At 39.4% G+C, this 24411-nt stretch overlaps 1 protein-coding gene across 1 annotated transcript; it reads left to right on the top strand.

The window, feature by feature from the left end:
- The first annotated feature begins 5562 nt into the window (after nt 1–5562).
- LOC135080753 (probable cleavage and polyadenylation specificity factor subunit 2) lies at nt 5563–24293 on the top strand. Its single transcript, XM_063975476.1, has 13 exons — nt 5563–5875; nt 6549–6814; nt 7312–7557; nt 8031–8218; nt 8849–9072; nt 9607–9756; nt 10860–11058; nt 11958–12048; nt 13515–13701; nt 16522–16612; nt 17569–17692; nt 19770–19951; nt 20917–24293. Exons 1-13 carry the CDS (start codon nt 5727–5729, stop codon nt 21007–21009), a joined length of 2190 nt encoding a protein of 729 aa, XP_063831546.1. The 5' UTR covers nt 5563–5726; the 3' UTR covers nt 21010–24293.
- Nucleotides 24294–24411: the final 118 nt, after the last annotated feature.

Below are 24411 nucleotides of genomic sequence, written 5' to 3'. Positions count from 1 at the left end.
TGAAGAGCTGTGGAAAAATAGATCTGCCTATATGTAAGAGTAAAGGACAAACACAAACCATACAAGTCACCAATGTGTTGTATGTGCCTGAGTTAGCAAGCAATCTTCTCTCCGTGAGTCAGCTGATAAAGAAAGAATGTTCAGTACTGTTTAGTAATGAAGGCTGTAAAATATTCGACAAATCTCAAGAAGAAGTTGTAGCTTGTGAGTTAGTAAATAACATGTATCGTCTGAACATAAGTAGTGCACAAGCATATGCATGTAATACAAAGGAAAGTGACAGCTACTTATGGCATCAAAGGATGGCTCATCTCAATATGACTGATCTGAATAAACTCTCCAAATGTACAGAAGGTGTCAAGCTTACTGAGAATAAGCTGGATATGATATGTGAATTTTGTCAAGAAGGAAAACAGTCTCGGCTGCCGTTTCCCAAGGAAGGTTCTCGTGCTAAGAAGGTTCTAGAACTTGTACATTCCGATATCTGTGGACCACTGGAGGTGAAATCAGTTGGAGGAGCGCAATATTTCCTCACATTTGTGGACGACTATACCAGGAAAGTATTTATTTATTTACTTAAAAACAAGTCTGAAGTGTTCAGTAAATTTAAAGAATTTAAAGCATTAGTGGAAAATCAACTTGAATGTAAAATAAAGAAATTAAGAACTGATAATGGAAGAGAGTATCTGAGTAATGAGTTTATTGAATACATGCAAAATTGTGGGATTGTACATGAAACTTCTAATCCATATACCCCACAACAAAACGGGTTAGCGGAGCGTATGAATCGCACATTGATGGAGAGAGCTCGCTGTATGTTGCTTAATGCTAATTTACAGAAACACTACTGGGCTGAAGCAGTGGCGACAGCTGCGTACATAACGAACCGCTGTCCAACAAGATCCATTTCATACGCTACACCTGAGGAGTTATGGTCCGGGAAGAAGCCAAATTTGAAACACCTTAGAATCTTTGGATGCGAAGTCATGGTTCATGTTCCAGATGCTAAACGTCACAAACTGGATCCTAAGGCAAAAAAAATGATATTTATTGGCTACTCAGAAGTCACTAAAGGTTACAGACTATTAGATACTAAAACAAGGAAAATCCTTATCAGTAGAGATGTTGTATTTCTGGAAAATTCCATACAAAGAAAGTATTCAATGGTTCCACTAACAGAAAATACAAATAATGTTAAAATATGTGCTGATGAAACAAAGAATATTAATGAATCTGTTGGGCTAACAAATCAAAGCACAAGAGAGTTAAATAACTCATCTGTAACATTATCCGATGATGATGATGATGAAGAAAGATTCTTCTCCGATGATGATCCCGAGTATGTACCTGAAAAAGAAATAAATATTAGTGGACCTAGTAATATAACTCTTAGAAATAAAGTAAGAAACAGAAAACATGAATCTAATACTTACCTCTGTCAAGGTGGAGAACACGAAGAAAATGAGACGCCTATGACTTACCGGGAGGCTCTGTCATCACTGGATAAAGAGAAGTGGAATAAGTCTATAGAGGAAGAGTTGCAAGCACACAGTAAGAATGAAACATGGGAGTTGGTGAAGAAGCCAGATGGAGTGAAAACTATTGGCTGTAAGTGGGTTTTCAAAGTGAAAGATACACCATCAGGACCACTGTATAAATCAAGACTATGTGCCATGGGATGCTCACAGAAACACCAGGTTGATTACACAGAGACATTCTCACCAACTGTCAGGTATGACTCTGTAAGAGTTTTGCTTTCTAAAGTGTGTCAGGATAACTTGCAAATGATACAGTTTGATGTTAAAACTGCTTTCCTCTATGGAAACATAACTGAAGATATCTATATGAATCCACCAGATGGTTTAGATGTACCTGAAGGGCATGTTTGCAAACTTAAAAGGTCATTATATGGGTTAAAACAAGCACCCAGGTGCTGGAATCAAAAATTTGATTCTGTGTTGAAGAAATTTGGTTTCACCAATAGTCACTCAGATAAGTGTATCTATACTGGTCAGTTTAATGGTAGTAAAGTGTACCTAATACTGTATGTGGATGATGGCCTAATCATTTCTAAAGATAAAAGTGTGTTGAACAAAGTTATTGATGATCTAAAAGAAAATTTTGAAATAAAAGTCTGTGAACCTAAAAACTTTGTTGGCCTTGAAATTGAGAAAGGAGAAAACTATATATTTCTACATCAGACTACATAATGTACAAAAATTGCTGAATAAATTTAATTTGATTAATGCCAATGGAAACAGTACACCAGTAGAAACAGGTATTAAATTGGAAAAGAATACATCAGAGCCAGATAGAAACATTCCATACAGAGAGGCTGTAGGCTCATTGATGCATCTAGCTATAGTCAGCAGGCCTGACATAATGTTTGCGGTTAGCTTAGTCAGCCGATATCTGGATAGTTACGATAGTAGTCACTGGAATGCAGTAAAACGGATAATGAAGTACCTCAAAGAAACTAGTGATTATGGCCTATACTATACACCTTCACACAACAATATACTGGAATGTTATTGTGATTCTGACTACGCTAATGATACTGAAACAAGAAGGTCAATGACAGGATATGTATTCATTAAGAATGGTGCTGCTGTTACTTGGGCCAGTCAACGTTAGCAAACGATAGCACTATCTACAACTGAAGCGGAGTTTATGGCTGCCTGTAGTGCTACAAAAGAAGTTATTTGGTTAAAGAGACTTTTGTTAGATATAGATGAATATTATCAGGATTCTGTAAAACTTAACATAGATAATCAAAGTGCAATCTCTGTCATAAAACATGAAAATTATCATAAACGTTGCAAGCACATAGATATTAAATATAAGTTTGTTAAAGAGAAATATGAAAGTAAAGAAATTGCTCTGAAGTATAATATAAGTAGTAATGAACAAAGGGCTGATATATTTACTAAACCCTTAGCTAAAAGTAAATTTCAATATCTAAGAAGTAAATTAGGTATTTGTAAGATGTAACTGTACTTATAAAACTTGATTCTGTCATACTTTGTTCAGTAATAATTATGTATGTATAAAGTAACTACCTATTGTTTTTGTTTGTTACTATTAATTGTTTAACTGTTAGAATGAGGAACGCTGCAATTTGGAGAGAGTGTTGTAGTAATTTGAAATCGGCGCGTTCTTGCTACGTAATGACAGATGACAGGTCGTTGACTATTATTTTCTTGTCTGCGCCATCACTGCTGTAATGTGCATTGTTCTGTTTAATAAAACTCAAGTAATTAATTATAAAGTCGTTTAATTACAACAGGGCGTTACAATAGATGATCGCATTCTGTTTTCAGGCGTGGACCCCAGGCTGGTTGGCGTACGTTCTAATATCACTAAGCGTATTCACCGGCTGCCTGTTGCTCAACTACATAGTGAACAAAATTAACGGTAATGGTTATAAATAAAGTTCCCAAGATTGACGCGAGACCTTCGAACAAAGCCGCAGAGGTAGAGTTTGAAACAAAGCGATGGATACTTACTATGAATGCCTGGCAATTTGAGTTGAAGTTAAAGGAACTTGTCTTTAAGGGTGCAATCAAAACATTATTGCTTCTTCGTTAAGTTTTAAACTCAATCAAGCCTACCTAGCTACCAACCCCTAGTTTGCAAACTGGATGGACGACAACTGAACTAGGCTATGTACTTGCTCAAAAAAGAGTGTTAGAAGAGTGCATTACGAGATACAATTTGTATTGCACAAAATTCATATACGAATCTCTATACGATATTGCAAATAAGACTTCAGAGAATAAGACTACTTCACTTCGAAAATACTGCTCCATTTTTTAAGTTTATTCGTAATTGGTATTGCACAATTATCTACTACTAGTCCCGTTAGCCCCTCATACTTGGCTAAATATGCTTGTGTTACAAGTGGGCTTACCACAATATTTATAAGTAGTCAAGCGTTCCTTGGATTTCGAGCCGGCTAGTCCGACCCCTTCACCTTTATTTAGTTAAGTTTTAATTCTTCTTCTCAGTCGGTACACTCTTGTCAGAGTGGTCGTGATCATCATTTTGAATCACGATTTAGAGTGATGTTAATTCCTCGTAATACGGCGCCATTCCTCGCGGACTGCAGCTTTCCGGGTACTTTCGCTAACCGACCACTTAGTTGCGGCCTTGATCTGGTCCGTCCATCTCATTGGTGATCTACCACGTGGTCTGGTGCCCTCAACTAGTTAGCAAAAGCTAGCAAGAGTATTAATACTGCTCATTATTTCAGAAGTTCATCTTGAAGAGCGGTTGACTACGCTCCAAAACAAAAGCCCTGCTGGCCGAGTAACTCAGGTCCAGAGACCCCTTTTAGAAATAGCTGAAAGGAGATACCCTCAAGAAGAAAGAAGAACAGATCCAGGCCTAGAAATTTCAAACGAAAGACCAATCCAAAATGTTACAGCAAAAGAAGTTGAAGCTATATCCGACAATGTTCAGCCAAAACCAATATTCCTTGGTACAATTTACTCTGAGCTGATCGAAGTTCCTTCAAATAGTGTTGTAGACAGAGCAAATAACGATAATGACGATGTGCTGGACCAAGACCGTAGTAATACTGTTATAAATACTAAATCGCAAACTGCTTCAGACTATGTTGAAACACTAGAAACTGAAAAAGTACATTTGGTAAAATCTGAAGTTAGAATTGTAAATGCTGATGGTCTGATTGGTAAAGAGAATAATGAGGGCAACGAAGATTTTATTAAATCGTCAGAGGTAACTGCAAATTGTGTCAAGGCATCAGGAAATATAAATTTAGACAGACAATCACCTATTACTAATCTGAGTGCTCAATTTCAAAATAACGAAAAGGATATTAACACCTTAGCTATGAAAGATTTGTTGAATAATGTGGTACTAAAGCTGAATGATCGATCCTGACATGATTATGAAGTAACTTTGCGTAGTTCTGTTGATACGTCTTGTTTGTGTATCTTATTCAAATCTTATTAGGAAATGTTCGATGGTTTTAGAAGGCGAGTGTTTGAAACAACTAAATAATATTATTTTATGTGATGTTAAATGTCAATAAATTTAATTCTTTACTTCTATTTTTTTAACGTAAGGAGCAGTGGGTCTAGACAAAGTGCAAATTATAATCGCAAACCAGTCGAAAAGTGGTCGAAAAGCCCCTTGTTTGTATGGAGTTTTGACGGATTCGATTTTCGATTCGATCAAAAAGTGCGTTTTGTCTAGGGGGGCAGTTAAGTAAGTAGTACCTTTTTCATGTCATGCGGATTTCGGCACGCGTGCGGAGGTCCGTGTGCGTGCTGCTGGTTGTACGCTTGACAAAGATTTCGTTGTGTGCCCGCAGCGAATCCGCGTTCCGCGCAATAGAAAAATGCATGTACGAAATAATGAAATACGGGAAGCCTGCATCACAGGGATAATTTATTTACGGATGATAGGGAAAGGTTTATCAATTATTTTTGTTTATGGTTACGCTGCATTTTCTATTGGCTAAAAGAGCTTGAACCCAAAACCATAAACGTCATCTAACAAAAAAAATCAGACTTTAAAAATTAGTCTATGATTCGCTGTTTTTTGAGTTGTTGGCGCCGGTTTTGTGAACTATTTTTTATCAACCGCTCAACTCAATAATCACAATATCAACAATTAAAAAAGACCCTATTCAAGGTCTTATTCCAGTTAAATAATTATGATTCAATAGTCTAAATTGGTAAAAGAGTTCACCAACCAAGATGACTTCCATCATCAAACTTCACTGCCTCTCGGGCGCTGGTGATGAGTCTCCTCCATGCTACGTGCTTCAGATAGATGAGTTTAAGTTCCTGCTGGACTGCGGTTGGGATGAGAAATTCGATATGGACTTCATAAAGGAATTGAAAAGGTACATTTTGAGGTTATGTTGTTTGTTTGACTGGACCAAATAAATACATTCAAAGAGGGATTCTGTTACTTATTTCCGTTATAATAAGTTTATTAAGTAGTTTAAATACGCCATCAATTAATTTTCATGCCATTTTAGTAACAAGTTTGTACTTCTCTCTGAATAATCAAGGTACAATTTTTGTGGGTTAGGGTATAGCAAAGGGGGTCCGAGACATAGCCGAATTTTCGAGCGTAATTTGTATGGCGCCGACACTTAGAAAAATTTCGACGGCTTTAGTATGGAGTTTAGACTTAGCCGAATTTTTGATCGTGTTTTGTATCGTGTCTTAACGGTGTAGCAGACCCTCCTTGCTACAATAAGTGAAAAGCGAAAAATATTACAAGTCCCAGCTCCATACAAATTGCGCTCGAAAATTCGGCTATGTCTAAACTCCATACTAAAGTCGTCAAAATTTTTCTAAGTGTCAGAAAACCTAATTTTTTTTCAAAAATTTTTAAAAATCAGTCTATCTTTTTTTGATCACTATGTTATTTGCTATTTTCGAAAAAAAAAAATTAAGTGTTATTTTAATGGACCCCCTTTGGTACTCCCGGACCTTTTTGTGTTTGTATTGTCTATCCTGCCATATCACATAGTGTATTTCCTAAAGCATGTCTTTGTATTTCCACAGACATATAAACAGCATAGATGCAGTGTTAATCTCACACTCAGACCCGTTGCATCTCGGTGCATTACCATATGCAGTCGGAAAGCTCGGTCTCAACTGTCCGATATATGCCACATTGCCGATCTACAAAATGGGCCAAATGTTCATGTACGACTTGTACCAGGCACACAGGAATGTGTCGGAGTTCGATCTGTTTACATTGGACGATGTGGATGCAGCGTTCGACAAGATTGTACAGTTGAAGTATAATCAGAGTGTTGATATGAAAGGTAATATTCAGAGATACATTTTAGATTTGAAGTATTTGTTTTATTACTTGTTTTTAAACTTTTATGAAATAAAATAAATAGATACTCTAGATCTTTGAGGAAACAGCCTTTAAGCAACCCAAATCAACTGTCTGTGTTCTTTTTATCTACTGGTTAAGGAATCTTATAATTAGTTATTTATTGCAAGTGAAGCTTTTAGTTATTTACACTTCCTTACGCAGTCTACCCCAGAGACTAATCTTAAATTAGCGTACCAAAACCCATGTCTATCTAAATATACATGGTATTACTCAAAGGTGACTGACTGACATAGTGATCTATCAACGCACAGCCCAAACCACTGGACGGATCGGGCTGAAATTTGGCATGCAGGTAGATGTTATAACATAGGCAACTGCTAAGAAAATATTTTACGAAACTCCACCCCTAAGGGGGTAAAACGGGATCCACGCGTACGAAGTCGCGTTTACTAAATGCAATTCTTTTATCAATTACAGGCAAAGGCTTAGGCCTCCGCATCACTCCGCTCCCAGCCGGCCACTCCCTCGGTGGAACAGTCTGGCGTATCGTAGCACCAGGCGAAGAGGACATAGTGTACGCCCCCGACTTCAACCACAAGAAGGAACGGCACTTGAATGGGTGCGAGATAGAAAGACTGATGAGACCGTCTCTGTTGCTGCTCGGAGCTATGAACGCTGATTATGTGCAGCAAAGACGGAGGTTGAGGGATGAAAAGCTTATGAGTAAGTTTTTAATGTTTCTTATTGAATTTGAATTAAGTTCGTTCACAAATCTCATCATCAATCTATCCACCATCACCATATAATCTAGCACCTGTAGTTACCTACTTGACTTACTCGACTTAAGGTCCTATGTCCCCTAGATGGGGCAGAGGGTGTCCACAACAGTCCTCCATCGCGTTCGGTCTTGAGCTTAGCGCTTGATCACGCTCCAGTTACTTATCTACTTACTTAATTTCAGATCACTAGACTAAAGTGAATTCATAAGTTTAAAATCCTTGATTTTTAGATTTTAAAAAGAAATAACTTATCTAACTAGTTCTAATTCCAAGGATGGTTTTTATGAGAAAAATTCGAATAGTTTCCGGAAAATCCCTGAAAACAGCCCTTTTTTTCACGTCACGCGGGCGGAAAGCTAGTTGTAAATAAATACTTGAGATATTCTTACTAACATGTCCTTTACAATTTGTTTCCAGCAACAATCCTCACAACCCTCCGAGGAGGAGGCTGCGTGCTCGTCTGTACGGACACCGCGGGCCGAGTGTTAGAGCTGGCTCATATGTTGGATCAGCTGTGGAGGAATAAGGACTCCGGACTGGTTGCGTACTCACTGCTATTGCTGTCCAATGTCAGTTATAACGTTGTGGAGTTCGCGAAATCACAGGTATGGTTTTTCGTCGTCGGACGTCGGTCGTTTCAGCCAAATGACGTCCACTGCTGGACAAAGGACTCCCCCAAGGTTTTCCACAATGCACGGTCCTGCGCTGCCCGCATCCAGGCTCTTCCCGCGACCTTTAACAGATCGTCGGTCCACCTAGTAGGAGGCCTGCCCACGCTACGTCTTCCAGTATTTTAATACATGCCATACTAAATAAATTAACTAGTCTTGTTTGCCTACTGATTGTGGAACTTTATTCATTATAATCATAAACTTCAGGAATCTTGCAAACATACATTTATAACACACCAGTGACTAAACTGTTGTCCACAAATCTATCTTTCAAAATTAGATTTCGTTATCCCTGAGTCAGTCTGTATAAACTTTTATCAATTTTGTGTAGTTACAATTGAAGTTTATACTATATCTTCAGAAAACATTAAGCCCAAAAATACAAAGTAAGGTATAAATAGTGTGTAAGCTTGCAATTTTCTTATCCGCCGTCGCGATGGGAGATCAAATTAACTTTTAAATTTTTCTTTCAAGAAACCAATATCCATTCAGAAAGAGAACACACTGACAATAAAAGTGATGTATCTTACCACCATCTGAGTCGTATCATCTATTCGTTTTCAGATCGAATGGATGAGCGACAAGCTAACGCGAGCATTCGAGGGCGCGCGCTCCAACCCGTTCGCGTTACGTCACCTGCAGCTGTGCCACTCTGTGGGCGAGGTCACGAGGACCCCTGGCCCTAAGGTCGTGCTGGCTTCCTTCCCTGACTTAGAGGCGGGATTTGCAAGAGACCTGTTCCTGCTATGGGCACCGCATCCGCAGAATTCTATTGTGCTGACCGCCAGGTAAGTTTGTGATAGTGTTTTTATTATTCAGAGATATTTTATTATTAGTGCAGTTCCCACTGGGCTATTTTCTACACTTAGCCTTCTGATTGAAGTGAGGACACGCGCTCTCCTGGAACTAAGACGGTAATGACGGTTACCGACGCCTGCCACCTTTGGGCTAAAATCATGAGTACGCCTGACTACTGACGCTATACCACCCTTAGTTAATTTTAAGTTTTCGCGTTGCATCATTTAATTAATTTAAAAAGGTTTTTAACGTGATTCTCACACGGCGCTCCAGTCAGCCCACAGGCGTGGTCACAACCACGGCTGATATAACCCAATCGAAACGTCAGGCAAATACTTAAAACCTGATTAATTAAATTAGGGCTAAACTCATTGGCGAACACTGCTTTGCCACTTATCGTACAGTCAACAGCACATCAAGCCTATCGCAACTACGTAAGATACCACAGTGTTTACGTTGACGTGCTGTTGACCGTACTACTGGAGTGGAGACTATTTGACCTGATGATCATGGTTTATTTCCAGGACATCTCCCGGTACATTGGCTCGGGAACTGATCGAGAAAGGCGGCGACCGCGCCATAGAGCTGGTGGTGCGGCGCCGCGTTAGACTCGAAGGCGCCGAACTAGATGAGTTCCTACAGCAGCAGCGGCTGAAGCTCAACAACACCGTCAAGTGAGATGCTAACATGTACCTAGGCTCCTACACTATACGGCTAGCCCGGGAGCTGGTGGTAGGCGGCGACCGCGCCATAGAGCTGGTGGTGCGGCTGGAAGGAGCCGAGCTGGACGAGTTCTTACAGCAGCAGCGGCTGAAGCTTAACAATACTGTCAAGTGAGACGCTAACATGTACCTAGGCTCCTATACTATACGGCTAGCCCGGGAGCTAGTGGTAGGCGGCGACCGCGCCATAGAGCTGGTGGTATGGCTGGAAGGAGCCGAGCTGGATGAGTTCTTACAGCAGCAGCGGCTCAAGATCAACAATACTGTCAAGTGAGACGCTAACATGTCCCTAGACTCCTAGACTATACGGCTAGCCCGGGAGCTGGTGGTAGGCGGCGACCGCGCCATAGAGCTGGTGGTGCGGTTGCTCAAGCTAAATAATACTGTCAAGTGAGATATACATGTCATTAACAAGACCTATATTTACATTTAGAGCAGAATAACACACGGTAACTTCGACTAACTCCTATGGCAGGACGGCGCCTGTAGCTTTTATTCACTCACTTTTTCAACTAAGAGGCAGTTATGCTGTCGACTTTATTTATAAAATGTAGATTAACTAGGTCGTGGTCTATTACCTTCATTCCCTCTTTTCTTTATATTATGGTATGGTCACTGCTAATCAAAGATTGCTACAACGACTGCCCGCATCCAGTTTCATATTACAACGTGGTAGTACAAAATCGACTTCATTTATTCCAAGTAGATAGTTTGTTTGTGATCTTCTCGTGTGTTCTTAAGGCTATGCTCGCTCGGATGACTTTTTGGCACCGTGACACAGCCACTGTGGCAATAAATCACGCGTGCCCGCGCGTCTGTCCTCTCTTTCCTAAAGCCTGGTCCGTGAGCACGTAGAATTTTGTCCAATGTCCCCAAGCTACCCATCCTTATCGCTCGCGCGTCATTATGTTGCTGTCGCGACTGAGCGACGGGCGCCCGCAGTGAGTGTGCGAGCGCGACAGCAACCTAATGACGCGACTGCTATAAGGATGGGTAGCTTGGGGTCATGGGACCAGGTTTAAGTCTAAAATTAACCTTATTTATATTGTCTTCAGGGAAGAAACGGCGGGCATATCTTCAGACTCTGATTCCGACGGCGAGCTAGAGATGTGGGTGGTAACCGGCCGCCACGATATCCCGGTGCGCCACGACGCGCGGCCGGCCGGCTGCTTCAAGACCAACAAACGCCACCACGCCATGTATCCCTTCCACGAGGAGCGCGCGCGCCACGACGACTACGGCGAGCTCATCAAGGTGACTGGGGTCTGACAGGCCATGTCATATGGACTGTGTCCAGGGGACAGTCTATGTCATATGGACTGTTAACAATGTAGGTGGCAGACCATGTCATATAGACTGTGACGATGTGGGTGACAGGCCATATCATATGAACTGTTACGATGTGGATGACAGGCCATATGATATGGACTGTAACGATGTGGGTGACAGGCCATATCACACGGACTGTAACGATGTGGGTGACAGGCCATATCACATGGACTGTAACGATGTGGGTGACAGGCCATATCACATGGACTGTAACGATGTGGGTGACAGGCCATATCACATGGACTGTAACGATGTGGGTGATAGGCCATATCACATAGACTGTGACGATGTGGAAAACAGGCCATATCATATGAACTGTTACGATGTGGGTGACAGGCCATATCACATGGACTGTAACGATGTGGGTGACAGGCCATATCACATGGACTGTAACGATGTGGGTGACAGACCATGTCACATGGACTATGACAATGTGGGTACGTTCTGCTCCGCCTTGGTGGAAACCGGGCCTAACACGTGCTTTATGACCAGTGCAAACCTGATGAGGCTCGACGAAGAGAACAAGAAAGAAATAATTTAAATAAAACCCTATGTTTCATGTTATACGGTCGGTAATGTAGCGTCACGAGACGCTGGACAGTTTTACCCGTTGACATGCACTTGCGAATCCCACTCTTCACAGAGATTCTTAGCGACGCTTGGAATTTCTGCTTGCGGCCAAAACCACGCTTTACCACTGTAAAATCACTTTACAAACCTATTTTGCGGAAACTAAATTACTTTTATGATTTACTGCGCCTCGTCGCGTGTTATCTGAACTTAACCTTAGTATTTTTAAAATCGACAATTTTTTTTCTTTTCAGGCCGAAGACTACAGACTAGCAGAAATAGTAGATGCCGAGGGAGAGATCCGAGACGTCGCTCCCGCTCCCCCGCCGAAGCAAGAACCTGAAGGTGAACATTCCACTTTATTCATTTATGAATGGCCACCAACTCCACTCTTTTAATTCTTTGGGATTGTCACCAGTTGTATTATCGCATATAAAGACTACCTAGCTAGCAATATGAGCCCTGTTTGTAGACCAGTTGTAATGCACAGTGCAAAGATGGTGGTGTTACTGCAATCTGAGCTCTGTGTAGTGATCATAGGTGCATGTTGCGTTCCTACGTGGATGTGACAGGTCCCTAGTAGTAAGTGCATGAGTGCTGCATTGTCTGAAAGCCAGCATTCAATATCGAACTCTATTACACCGATTACTTAATAGTTACTGTTAGATGGCTGATGTTAATGCAAACTAAATCATAAGTTCCTAAACTTACAATCCATGTTGCAACAACGAAGGAGGTGACGCAAGTTTCTAACAAATGCGTGAGCGCAGTTCGCACAGAGAGCGTATAGGCCAACGTTCAATATCGCTATTGATACAAATTAACATCTATGTGCGTAAACATACGATGCGTTTTCCATTGTTACAGAGGAGGTGACAGAAGTCCCTAGCAAATGCGTGAGCGCAGTTTGCACAGAGAGCGTAAAGGCCAATGTTCAATACCAATGAGATTGTCCAAAGATATTTATTTATTTTATTTATTTATAATACCGAACTAGAGGCCCGCTATTGGTACAAATTAACCTCTATGAGCGTATACATACGGTGCGTTTTTCGTTGTTATAGAGATCCCTAGGTGACAGAAGTCCCTAGCAAATGCGTGAGCGCAGTTCGCACAGTGTCTGAAAGCCAGCGTTCAATATCGAACTTTATTACACCGATCCGATTACTTAATAGTTACTGTTAGATGGCTGATGTTAATGCAAACTAAGCCCTATGATCTTAAACTTACGGTGTTAAATTGTTACAGAGGAGGTGACAGAAGTCCCTAGCAAGTGCGTGAGCGCAATTCGCCCAGTTACCGTGAAAGCCATCTAGCAATATTTAGAACTAGTAGACCTGCTGTTGATGCAAACTAAATTTTATTACTGTAGATATATGGTGCATACTAGCGGCCGCCCGTGACTTCGTACGCGTAGATCCCGTTTTACCTACTTAGGGGCGGATTTTCGTAAAATCCGCTCTTAGTGAGCACCTACGTTCTAAAAGGAACCCCCATGGAAAATTTGAGTCTCCTAGCATTTGTAGTTTCTGAGATTTCGTGATGAGTGAGTCAGTCAATCAGTGACCTTTCGCTTTTATAGACTACTAGCGGCCGCCCGCGACTTCGTACGCGTGAATCCCGTTTTTCCCGCTAATTCCCGTTCCCGTGGGAATTTCGGGAATTCCTTTCTTAGTGCACCTCTACGGTACCTAAGCTACGTCCCTTCCAAATTTCAAGTGCCTACGTTTAGCCGTTTAGGCTGTGCGTTGATCTGTCAGTCAGTCAGTCAGTTTCTCCTTTTATATATTTAGATAGATTGTTTTTTACAGAGGAGGTGACAGAAGTCCCTAGCAAATGCGTGAGCGTAGTGCGCACAGTGACCGTGAAAGCCAGCGTGCAGTACATCGAGCTGGAAGGCCGCTGCGACGGCGAGTCTTTACTAAGATTAGTGGCGCACGCCAAGCCGAGGGCTATTGTTGGCCTGAGAGCCAATGAAACTGCCTTGATGACGCTTAGGTAAGTATGGCTATGATGTGCGCACTGGTGACTGTTTATCACAATGACAATATATCTTTCTGTTTTACACTTTTATAAAGAGAAAAAGGGACTCTGTCACTGTGATAAAAGTCACCCGTGAGAGCGGTGGAAAAGGGGCGGTGAACGAAATTACGTCACCGACACTACGAGAGATTATTGATTGAAAGGCTCTATAATGGTGTCAAATGAAAATTTTAAATTTAATGTTCTACAATGTTCGTGTTAGTTCAGTAAAAAAGTCAAGAGGAAGAAAAATGTGACAATCGGTTAAGAATAAAAATTAAAAAGTTTATGGCCGGCCAGACGAGCGGCCAAGGAGTTAGGACCTTTTCAATTTTACTTGTTATATTAGACAGACCTGTATAGGACTCATTAGCCAACTCTTGACCTAAGGAATCATTGCTCCGATTTTTGTAAACGGTCAAAAACGAGTCAATGGTTTTTGTACTTTAGTTCATTTATAGCCTGACCACAATGATATTATATAAAAACAAAAGCAGATATGTTATAAGCGCTCGCGCTGTGAATACTCAAATACGTCCCAATTGGGACGTCTTGTGTTTAGTCTGCGTGTGGCCTGCGTCGTGCAATCGCGTGCGTACCACACCGTAAGTTCCTGTGTTCTTACCAAAATAAATAAAAAATGCCATCGTGTGTGTTTCGAAAGTGTACCAATTATGACTCTAAAGTAAACAAAATACAAGGGATCTCTTACCACATGTGATTATGCAAAATTATTTAGTATTTATATTTTCAATTATTTATGCAAACAATCAAGACGCCATGCGCCATGTTCAAGTTAAGAAAGAGAAAGCGATCTTGTTTTGACGTTAGAGCGATAAGGATGCGTGCGCTGCGGACATAGATTAGTTAGTGCAGAATCGTTAAAACTATAGCTATCTCTTTCATTTGCGTGCTATTTCGTATCTTTTGTTTCACTTATCAGTTACATTTGTCAATGTGTGCAATTTGGAATAGCTCGGCACGGATTCAAATCGTAATTTCTATGAACGTAACATATCTATAGTTCTATAATATCATTGCCTGACCAGGAACATAAAAACCCTCGCCATGTTGCGGAAAACTAATGGTACTAATTTCTTTTAATGGCAACAGTAACTGAAAACTTCATTGACATGTCACCTTGCATGTCAGTCTATTGTTGTCAAAGTGTAATCAAACTTTATTTTAAATGTGTGCAATTGATTTTGTGAATTAAATTGCTAAAATATTTTTATAGTCGTGAAAGAAAAGTGGTTCACGATGTGTTAATGTATTTGTCGAAGAGAAATACTAAGGGTTCGGACAATATTTTCATTGAATAATGTTTCCGACAAAGGTTGTCAAATTGACTGACATGTTTATCGTATAGTACAGTCCACTATGAAAATTAGCTGTAGTCTGTTTCAACTACCTATTTTAAAGTTTTTTGTCACTTTCTAAGTTTTGAATTTTATGGAATTGGGAAAGAAGTACCGAGTTTGAAGCGTTCATGAGCAGACATTGCAGTTGAATATTCATGTTCTGAATTTGATTATTGATGAATAATAAAATCCCATCAAAAACAATACTTGTCAAAAAAACCAAGTCTCGCAACTCAGCTGTTCTACGGTAAAAAGTTGTGAGATCCATGTAATACCAAGTCCAGGCCAGGAAATCTTTAACGTTTTACATAAATTATTGACTTGGCCATCGCACTAAATAATTTAATTTACACGTGTTTTCATGCGATGGCCAAGTCAATATATTTATGTAAAACGTTAAAGATTTCCTGGCCTGGACTTGGTATTACATGGATCTCACAACTTTTTACCGTAGAACAGCTGAGTTGCGAGACTTGGTTTTTTTGACAAGTATTGTTTTTGATGGGATCTCATTTCTTTTTGTATTTTGTAGACAGCAGTTATGTATCTAGAAAACTGGACCGAAGTGAAAAATTTTACTCGACTTGGCGGTTGCACTACCGTGCCCCCAAATCTCATTTCTTTTTGTATTTTGTAGACAGCAGTTATGTATCTAGAAAACTGGACCGAAATTGAAAAATTTTACTCGACTTGGCGGTTGCACTACCGTGCCCCCAAATATTTTAGTTTTTCCTTGATTCATACACCAAACACTACTTATATTCCAAATTTGAAGCTTCTAGGTCTGCTAGAAGTGCCTTAGAATTTTGATGATCGGTGAGTCAGTCAGTGAGTGACAAAATTAAGTAACTTTGACCCGTTATAATTCTTAAACTACTGGTTCAAATTGAATGAAATTTTAAATATACCGTGTCTTTACAATGCCTGCATAGCTAATGAAAATTCAGCCTTCTAGTTTTATCCACAACGAAGTTACAGGCGGTCGAAAATGGCCTGAATTGCTTCGAGAAAAGGATGGTACGGCCGTGCCGCTTTTTTGCTCGACTTGGTGGGGGCACTGCCGTGCCCCCAGATAAATCCTACTAGCTCGATTGATGGTTTCATTTAATTTATTTAAACCAGGTTACCTTTAATAATATTTTTCGTTAATTTATGAAAATATCAAATTAGCCCGTAATCCTGAATCCTGATACATAAATTTAGCCTATTAATTTAACACAGGTACGACTGTACTCAGTGTTGCACTATCAAATGCAATTGAAGCGCCTCTATGCCAGGGTTTTTATGTTCCTGGTCAGGCTATATGTGTGTTAATTCTTGAAAGATATACTTATACTATTAGTTCCATAGACCTAAAAATTAGAAAGCTTGTTAATTGTTATTAACTATTGAAATTACGACTTTTTTAAGTTTTTTTTTTTTGTGTTCATTACAGTAAACACTGCCAGAATGAAGGCATAGAGAAGATCTTCACTCCGAACCGTGGCGACATCATTGATGCTACCACGGAGTCTCACATCTACCAAGTAAGTAAATAATCAAAATGTCGTTAAATATGATGTATTCGCTCGGCACAAGGCAGAAAATCCGAAATTCATGCGCGTGCAATCTCACAGAGTGCAATCTCATAGATAGGCTTTAAAAAAGAACTGTAAAAGTGCTTTTTTAAAGCCTACTTACAGAAATAAATGAGTTTTACAGAGTTTTTACAGGGCAGAATCTAATGTGTAATTTTTTTTTTCTAGTTTCAGAGCATTTAATTTATTATTTATTCGTTAAACTTAAACCCCAAGTTTTGAGACCAATTTTGATAGTATAGATCTGCGTTTATGAGACGAATCGAAGTGTCTCTTCGAGTTCTTGTGGTGTAACAAAATTAAATACCCCATCTTCATCGTCAAGGGACTCTGGAACTGAAAGCACTAAGTTCTAAAAATGTTAAATGAAGATTACACTTTCTGCGACTGAGCTTTTCATGTGTGGTGGCTCGCTATTGTTCGTTTTTCAAAAGTTTTCATAGACATTACACTATCGTTATGCGCATGTACACGTACAGTGTACACACAAGTAAAACTCACTCGCCATCGTGAGTTGCAAGAACTATATACAGTGTGAGTCACGTTAAAGTGTACATATGAAAATAGATGAAACTAGATCTATTTTTCTCGACAAAAAAGAGGTCAAAAACTTTTTGAGATTTTTTATAGAATTTTTTTTCTTCCAATTACTTCTCGTAAAGAAAACGTAATAACTTTTAAACTAAGAGGTATATCCTGATAAAATAAAAACAGTAATAATGCTAAATAACAGGCGATACTAAAAAAATACATAAAATACCCAGAAAATGCCAACAAATAATAAAAAAATATACTTTTTGGAAGAAATCTGCTTTTAAATTCGTGTTTTTTTGGTCATCTATTTTCATATGTACACTTTAACGTGACTCACACTGTATAATTACTGACTGTCCTGTTTCCCCCAGGTGAAGCTCACCGACAGCCTGATGAGCGACATCGTGTGGCGCAAGGCGGGCGACGCCGAGCTGGCCTGGCTCTCCGCCACCGTCGCCGCGCGCCCGCACCAGAGGGAGACCGACGCTACCACAGGTCAGTATACGACCCAGTGGAGCGAATAACACGGTTTATAATCATCATTATTTCAGCTATAGTCTGAGTCAGCGCTCGCACACTCACTGCGGGCGCCCGTCGCACAGTTGCGACAGCAACATAATGAGGGCTATCGTTTTTATACTTAACAGTTGGCACCCCTAGCGATTGACAGGACCTTACTCTACAGTGGCGCCATCTTGATGAGTGCAAATGCGATAGTCCTCTTACCACTTTAGCGCTCACAAGTTGGCGCCACTGTCTTCGCTACTAGCAAGTGACAGGACCTTACTCTACAGTGGCGCTAACTGGTGAGCGCTAAAACGATAGCCCTCATTACGCGCGAGCGATAAGGATGGGTAGCTTGGGGTCATTGGACAAAATTCTACGTGCTCACAGACAAGCTTTACAAGACATTTACTGATGAACATAGTACCCACTTACCCGGGGAACAAAAGGCTTCATAATCATAACCATTTCAGCCGCAGGACGTCCACTGCTAAAAGTATGCCTCCCCCAATGATACCCAGATAATTGGCCGGTTGGTAGAAGACCACCACAGGCCAGTTCCGGGGAGGTAGCCACACGGCTTCATCATCATTTCAGCCACAGGATGTCCACTGATGAAGACAGGCCTTTCCCAATGATTTCTAGGTTTACCAGTTGATAGTAGCCTGCACCCAGCGCCTTCCTGCTATCTTTATGACATTGTGGGTGGATATCCAGACATCCTACGCTGCTTAGAAAAGTAAAACTGACTCACAAAAATCAGCAATAGCAAAAGCTCACAAAAGAGAAATCCCCCACCACTATTGCTTGTAAATCTGAAAAAAATCTTGAAAGTCGACTACGAGAGGACAACGCAAAGAGGACTTGTCCCCCACTTGGTATATTGACGATCTGCTGAAGGTCGCGAGAAGCACCTGAATGCAGACAACGCGTTGTTTTGAAATCCTTGGGGGAAAGACTAGTCCAGCAGTAACTGTAGCAGTCGATAAAAATTAACTAATGTTACGCCCTACTGTATTCATTTTGATTTGTCAGTTTTATGCGGTAGTTTGAAAGAAAGAGTAGCCAAATTATCGATTATCGAGAACACTGTATTAAGGCGGGTCCAGACATGTATCATTTGCCCGATCCGATCGCCGTATCCGTATCGTCGACGCGTATCATGATCGCATATGTGGACGGGTTATTACCCGGTTATTACCCGTGCAAATGATACATTTTAGACCCGCCTTTATAAGGTATAGCATTTTACTGTAGTTTTAGTACCTGACATTGACATGTAATGCGTTTGACTGCCTCCTTCGTGCCCACTCTACAGGGTGGAAACGTTAAGTGATCTCACTCGATTATTTCTAAACTATACAAGATATCGAAAAACTGATTACTGATCCTGAAAGTGCTTCACGAGCTCTTTCAAACGATATCAGTAATAGGTTACAGAATTAAATGGATCTATCCGAAAATTCAATGTTTCAGCCTCCATACTAAATGTATGATACTATGCCAGCCACACAATATTAGAACTGCTATTTTTTTATTTTAAATAATAAAGACTTAAAATTAACTCGTAAATTGCATTCTAATATAAAATTATACATGGAAAACATTGGTTTTAGGCTTTACTTGCTATAATATTATCAAGACATGAGTGCCATGACTGTGGCAGTACTAAATGTATGGAAGCTGGAAACAATGAATTTTCCGATAGATCCAGTTTATTATTGGTACCGTTGGATAGAGCTCATGAAGCACTTTCAGAATCAGATACCAGTTTTTGGATATCTTGTATAGTTTTTAATATTATGTGGTTTTACTAAATGTATGGAGGCTGGAAACATTGAATTTTCAGATAGATACAGTTTATTTTGTTACCAATAGGTATTAATAATAATTAGTACCGTTGGATAGAGCTCGTGAAGCACTTTTAGGATCAGTAATCAGTTTTTGGATATATTGTATAGTTTAGAAATAATAGAGTGAGATCACTTATCGTTTCCACCCTGTATACATCAGGCACTGATCCAGTTAAGTCTAGACCCATAATAATTCATCGTTCTATGCATTGCAGAGGATACGTCAAGCGACGTGGTGATGTCTTTAGAGCCGTGCGCGGGCGCGGCGCACGCGGCGTCTTTCGTGAACTCGGTGCGGCTGTCGGAGCTGCGCGCGGCCGTCGCCAAGCTCGGGCTGTCGGCCGAGTTCAGCCAGGGCGCGCTCGAGTGCTGCAACGGCACGCTGGCCATCAGACGCGTGAGTGGATTGTTTTAACGCTATCGGCTAACGCTGTTCACATCTCAAGCCTGATCCTGATATGTTGCATTTGCTCTATCTCCGTATCGTATCAAGTTCTGTATATAGTAATATAAATGAAATCTTTATTTAGTCAAGCAATGGTCAACAAATACAAAAATGGTATTGTGGCGGACAGCCGCTCGGGCGTGCGGAAATAAGAAAAACCTTCGGATTAAAATGAAGTATATTTCGAACACAACGGCTATCAAAAACATCAACTTCAAACTAAACAAAAGGTATCAAAAGTAATAAAAAAAGTATAAAAAACATAGACAATATAAAAAAGAGGTTGGTCCACCAATCGGTTCCCAACAGGTATGGTAGATTAAAAAAACAATACATAATGCAAAGCCAGCACAAACCCGATCCAAAAGGCCCCCATGCTCAGCGATACTGGACGCCTATATGTAAGCTATCGATGAAATATCCAACATACCTTGATGATCAGACAAAAGGCGACTCGACATGGGTCGGTCTCGGCCCTATCACGTCCGTATCGTATCAGAGCGCCGTATTAAAACTAGGCGATACGGTGAACGGATCAGGCACATATCAGGACCCGGCTTTACGTAGTATGAAGAAGCCTCCAAGTGTATACAGGTCTTGACTTTTATGTCTCAAAGACCAGAGCCCCGATTACGGTAACTTTTAACGTTTCCAATCCAGACACGCTTCTCGATTCTGCGATATGATTGGTCAAAACAGCTGACGTACGCTGTTGAACGACCAATCGTATCGCAGAATCGAGAAGCGTGTCTGGATTGTTGACGTTAAAAATTACCGTAATCGGGGCTCTGTTCCGACTTACCTACGCCTACGGCTTCAGCATTATATCAGCGATTGTACAGCTTTTCTAGCTCTTCAAAGATAGATGTAAGTTTTTTTAATTTTGTAATTCGTAAAAACTCTGAAATTCCTTTTAGCTGGAGAACGGGCGCGTCGCGTTAGAAGGCGTGTTATCGGAGGAATACTACAAAGTGCGGGAGCTGCTATACGACCAATTCGCCATCGTCTGAGGCGGGACCGACTGAAATTGTTATGTAAATAGTATTAATTACGCGTAAGGAATAAAATTATGAATTCAAACTTTGTTTCTTGAAATTACGGCTACTACTTTACGAGCCAGACCTTATTTTGTGAAAGAAAAACTCGCTTCTCAATTTCATAAAAATTGCTTTACTATTCACCTACTTGCAGTCGCAAGATGCCACGTGTATTAGCGGTACGTGTTGCTTAATTTTATTGTTACCGTCTTGATAGGTTAAAACTAAATGATTCAAATGAATAATACAACAGTTTCACCATTTTATAATTTATTTCACAATTTCCGGAACCACGTCACAATTAATAACATTATGTAAATAAACAAGGTACGAACTTTATTACAAATAAGACAGGTATTGTTGGATCTCTACTTTGATCTGAGAAGACTCTAATAAAATAATTTTAATAATTACATATTCCAGTCGTAGTTTTCTTAAGTCTAAATAGGGTATTCTATACCCAGATTAGTTTTTCTTTAAAAAATACGTTTGCAACGTGCGATATAAATAAATTTGGACCAAAAAAGATGGCTGCCTAGCTGCCATTTGTGATGATGCCGTATCAAAATCCGCGGATAAAAACGGGCCGTGTTCCATCCAAATTTATTCCGACCGCAGTATTTTAAGATAACAAAACCGTACAAATACAGTAATCGCAGATCCATAACGAACAAAACTTACACTACATTCTGGCACATCTCTGTACAACTATCATACCCTGAGACTACCACCGCACTTTACACAAAATTAAAAACTTATAAATATAGTAAATATTCTTAACATAAGAATAACTACAACAAAACCTTTATAAATAACTCACTGGAATTAAGATGTTTACATACTAATGTGATTTTATATTTTAATTAGCGGTACTTGGTCGCGTATGCGTTCATAAAATACGTCAATATAAACAATAAAATAACACTTCACTTTTACATGTTCATTTCATTAGGATTCGGTGAATGATTTTAAAGATCAGGTTTAGCAAGATAATAGACGTTACTGCCATTTTTTTCTTCAAATATTCATTTAGATTTAGAGATCATATAAAGAGTGTGCACTTGGCCGTTTCTTAATTTAAAATTTTCTATCAAATTAACAAACTGAATGATCTATTGCAATATACCTCGGCAAGCGTGTGCAAAAGCATTTGTAAACAAAATTTTAATAGCCTGTTTGTAATGAAAAATTAAAAAATTTACAAAATTCTAGTACCGCTTCTTACATTAAGATTTATTACTATTTCATACTTCTTTCGCTGTCATACGCAGCAACCGGTAACAGTTTTCGAGGTATTCATAGTTTATAATACTGTTCCACTATTACAAACGTCTAAATATATTTTATATACACAACTTTACAGTCAGGATATAATTATATCATTAATATTTAACAATATTGTATATTATACATTACCATGTCAATGATTCCAAAATAACTACGACTACAAAAACAAAGTAAATATATCGATAAATCGATAGTGGAACAGCTCTATTAGATAACATCTATAGATAGTTATATTTTAAATACATAAATCGGTAATGTTAAAATAATTACTGACGTTGTACATGATTTCGATTGGAAGATAAAATAAGCACCGATTGTACTCAAGGTATACCAAATAAGTAATTATGAAATATTGTTCAAACATTTACAACCAGCATTGTATGTAGTGGAAATACGCGCTCCTTTATTAATTTTCTCTAATAAACCATACATTTTCAATCTAATATTACAGCTTATAGCGCTTAACTATGGAGGTTCCTGCGCTGACATACGTGTGACGTAACAAAGCAGAAATCTCACTGAAGTTTGACGCAACAATTGACGTAACAAAAACATCGCTCCAAAACCGCAGGTACCTATTCAGTTAAACGCTATAGCGCCTTTAGCGTAAAGTTACAATTCAACCAGAAACATTGTGTAGAACTAAAACACAATTACATAAGGTAAATGCGCTACGCAATTCGCCGAATCAAAAGGGTACAGCCGGGGAAATAATGCCAGTGACTTAAAAACAAATTGTCTACGCTAACGTGGTAAAATATTGTATTCATTCGATTCAATTTTACATCCCTAATGATATTTTTAAAAATGGACACGACACAATTTTGAAATAAATAATTTAAAACCTAAACACTTCAAAGTGAACAAAGACAGTCATTGTCATTATATAAATTTGATTCATCTATCCATTAAAACATAACCCATATCGCGTTATGAATATGTATAAAACATATTTTGTTCTTACAACAGAGAATCGCTCATGTGTGTGTCTAGAATCCTAGACATAAAAATATATCACCTACAAACAATACTATGTAACTTGACAATAGTCATCATGCGCAGTCTATACACATACAATCGCGAATTAACACCTCAGGTTTTTTTCCTCGACCAAACTTAATCTCTTATAGCAGTAAAACTAGATATATTTTTTATATTATACAAAAATAGTAACAAGTTTTGTACTTAATCCGTCCATCGTTTTGTACATTAACGGCGCGGGACGCGAGTCGAAAACTAAACCAAATCGACAGAAATTTCGTTATGATTGATTGCCCGCCTCTCACAGCCATAAATCTTGTAGATTTGACGATCGTATTTTGATATAAAACATATTTTATTTTAACTATACTTATCTTGATCATGAAACTTTATTTAAACATTCTTTGAACCTGTGATGTATCTACATTCATTGGTGTTCATAACTCAAAATACGACGACTAATCCACCAAATAAATAACGTCATGTACACACAATTTGAAACCGCGTCTTTAAATGCAGACAAAGTATGGCATTCTGTTGATATGTAAACAGCATATCGCGCCCCGGCGCTTAAAACAAAATAAAAGTCGACGCTGTCACCACACAACCAGTCCGCTGATTCGCTGAGCCGTCGGATGGCTGGGCCATGATGCCGCCGAGCCATTACATGGCTCGGTCGAGGTCCATCATTCTTCACGCCCGTCGATCGAAGGTACACGATAGCAATAAGGTAAGCGTTTATAGAAGTTCAACGTCAATCTCACAGACACCCACTCCTAAATACTATCAAACATAAGTGACGGTCGCATTCACATTACACATAGACAATTCTTCAATTATTATTATATTACTTATATTATAACATCCATCACAGTCTACTTTTTACACCATTTACTTACATTTAAAGGGGAGAATACACCCAGTGATTAATTTCTAATCTAGTCCATCAATTCGTAACACTAATCCCGATACCGTTACCATAAACATTCTCCAAACAAAAACTAACCTTATTCACCTTTTAACATCGAATAATTTACAATAAAATGCGACCCTCACTAACATTGAAGACCTAAAAACTTTATAATCCATCTTCTTTAAAACACTGAA

The sequence above is a fragment of the Ostrinia nubilalis genome, chromosome 18, assembly GCF_963855985.1.
Source record: "Ostrinia nubilalis chromosome 18, ilOstNubi1.1, whole genome shotgun sequence".
Taxonomy (NCBI): domain Eukaryota; kingdom Metazoa; phylum Arthropoda; class Insecta; order Lepidoptera; family Crambidae; genus Ostrinia; species Ostrinia nubilalis.
Note: the sequence above shows the minus strand (reverse complement) of the source record. Positions and strands in the feature narration are given on the sequence as shown.

Coding starts and splice junctions, on each gene's coding strand:
- LOC135080753 (XM_063975476.1), top strand. CDS start 5,727: ATGACTTCCATCATCAAACTTCACTGCCTCTCGGGCGCTGGTGATGAG. Junction 11,059..11,957: donor ACTACGGCGAGCTCATCAAG/GTGACTGGGGTC, acceptor TTTTCTTTTCAG/GCCGAAGACTACAGACTAGC. Junction 13,702..16,521: donor ACTGCCTTGATGACGCTTAG/GTAAGTATGGCT, acceptor TGTTCATTACAG/TAAACACTGCCAGAATGAAG.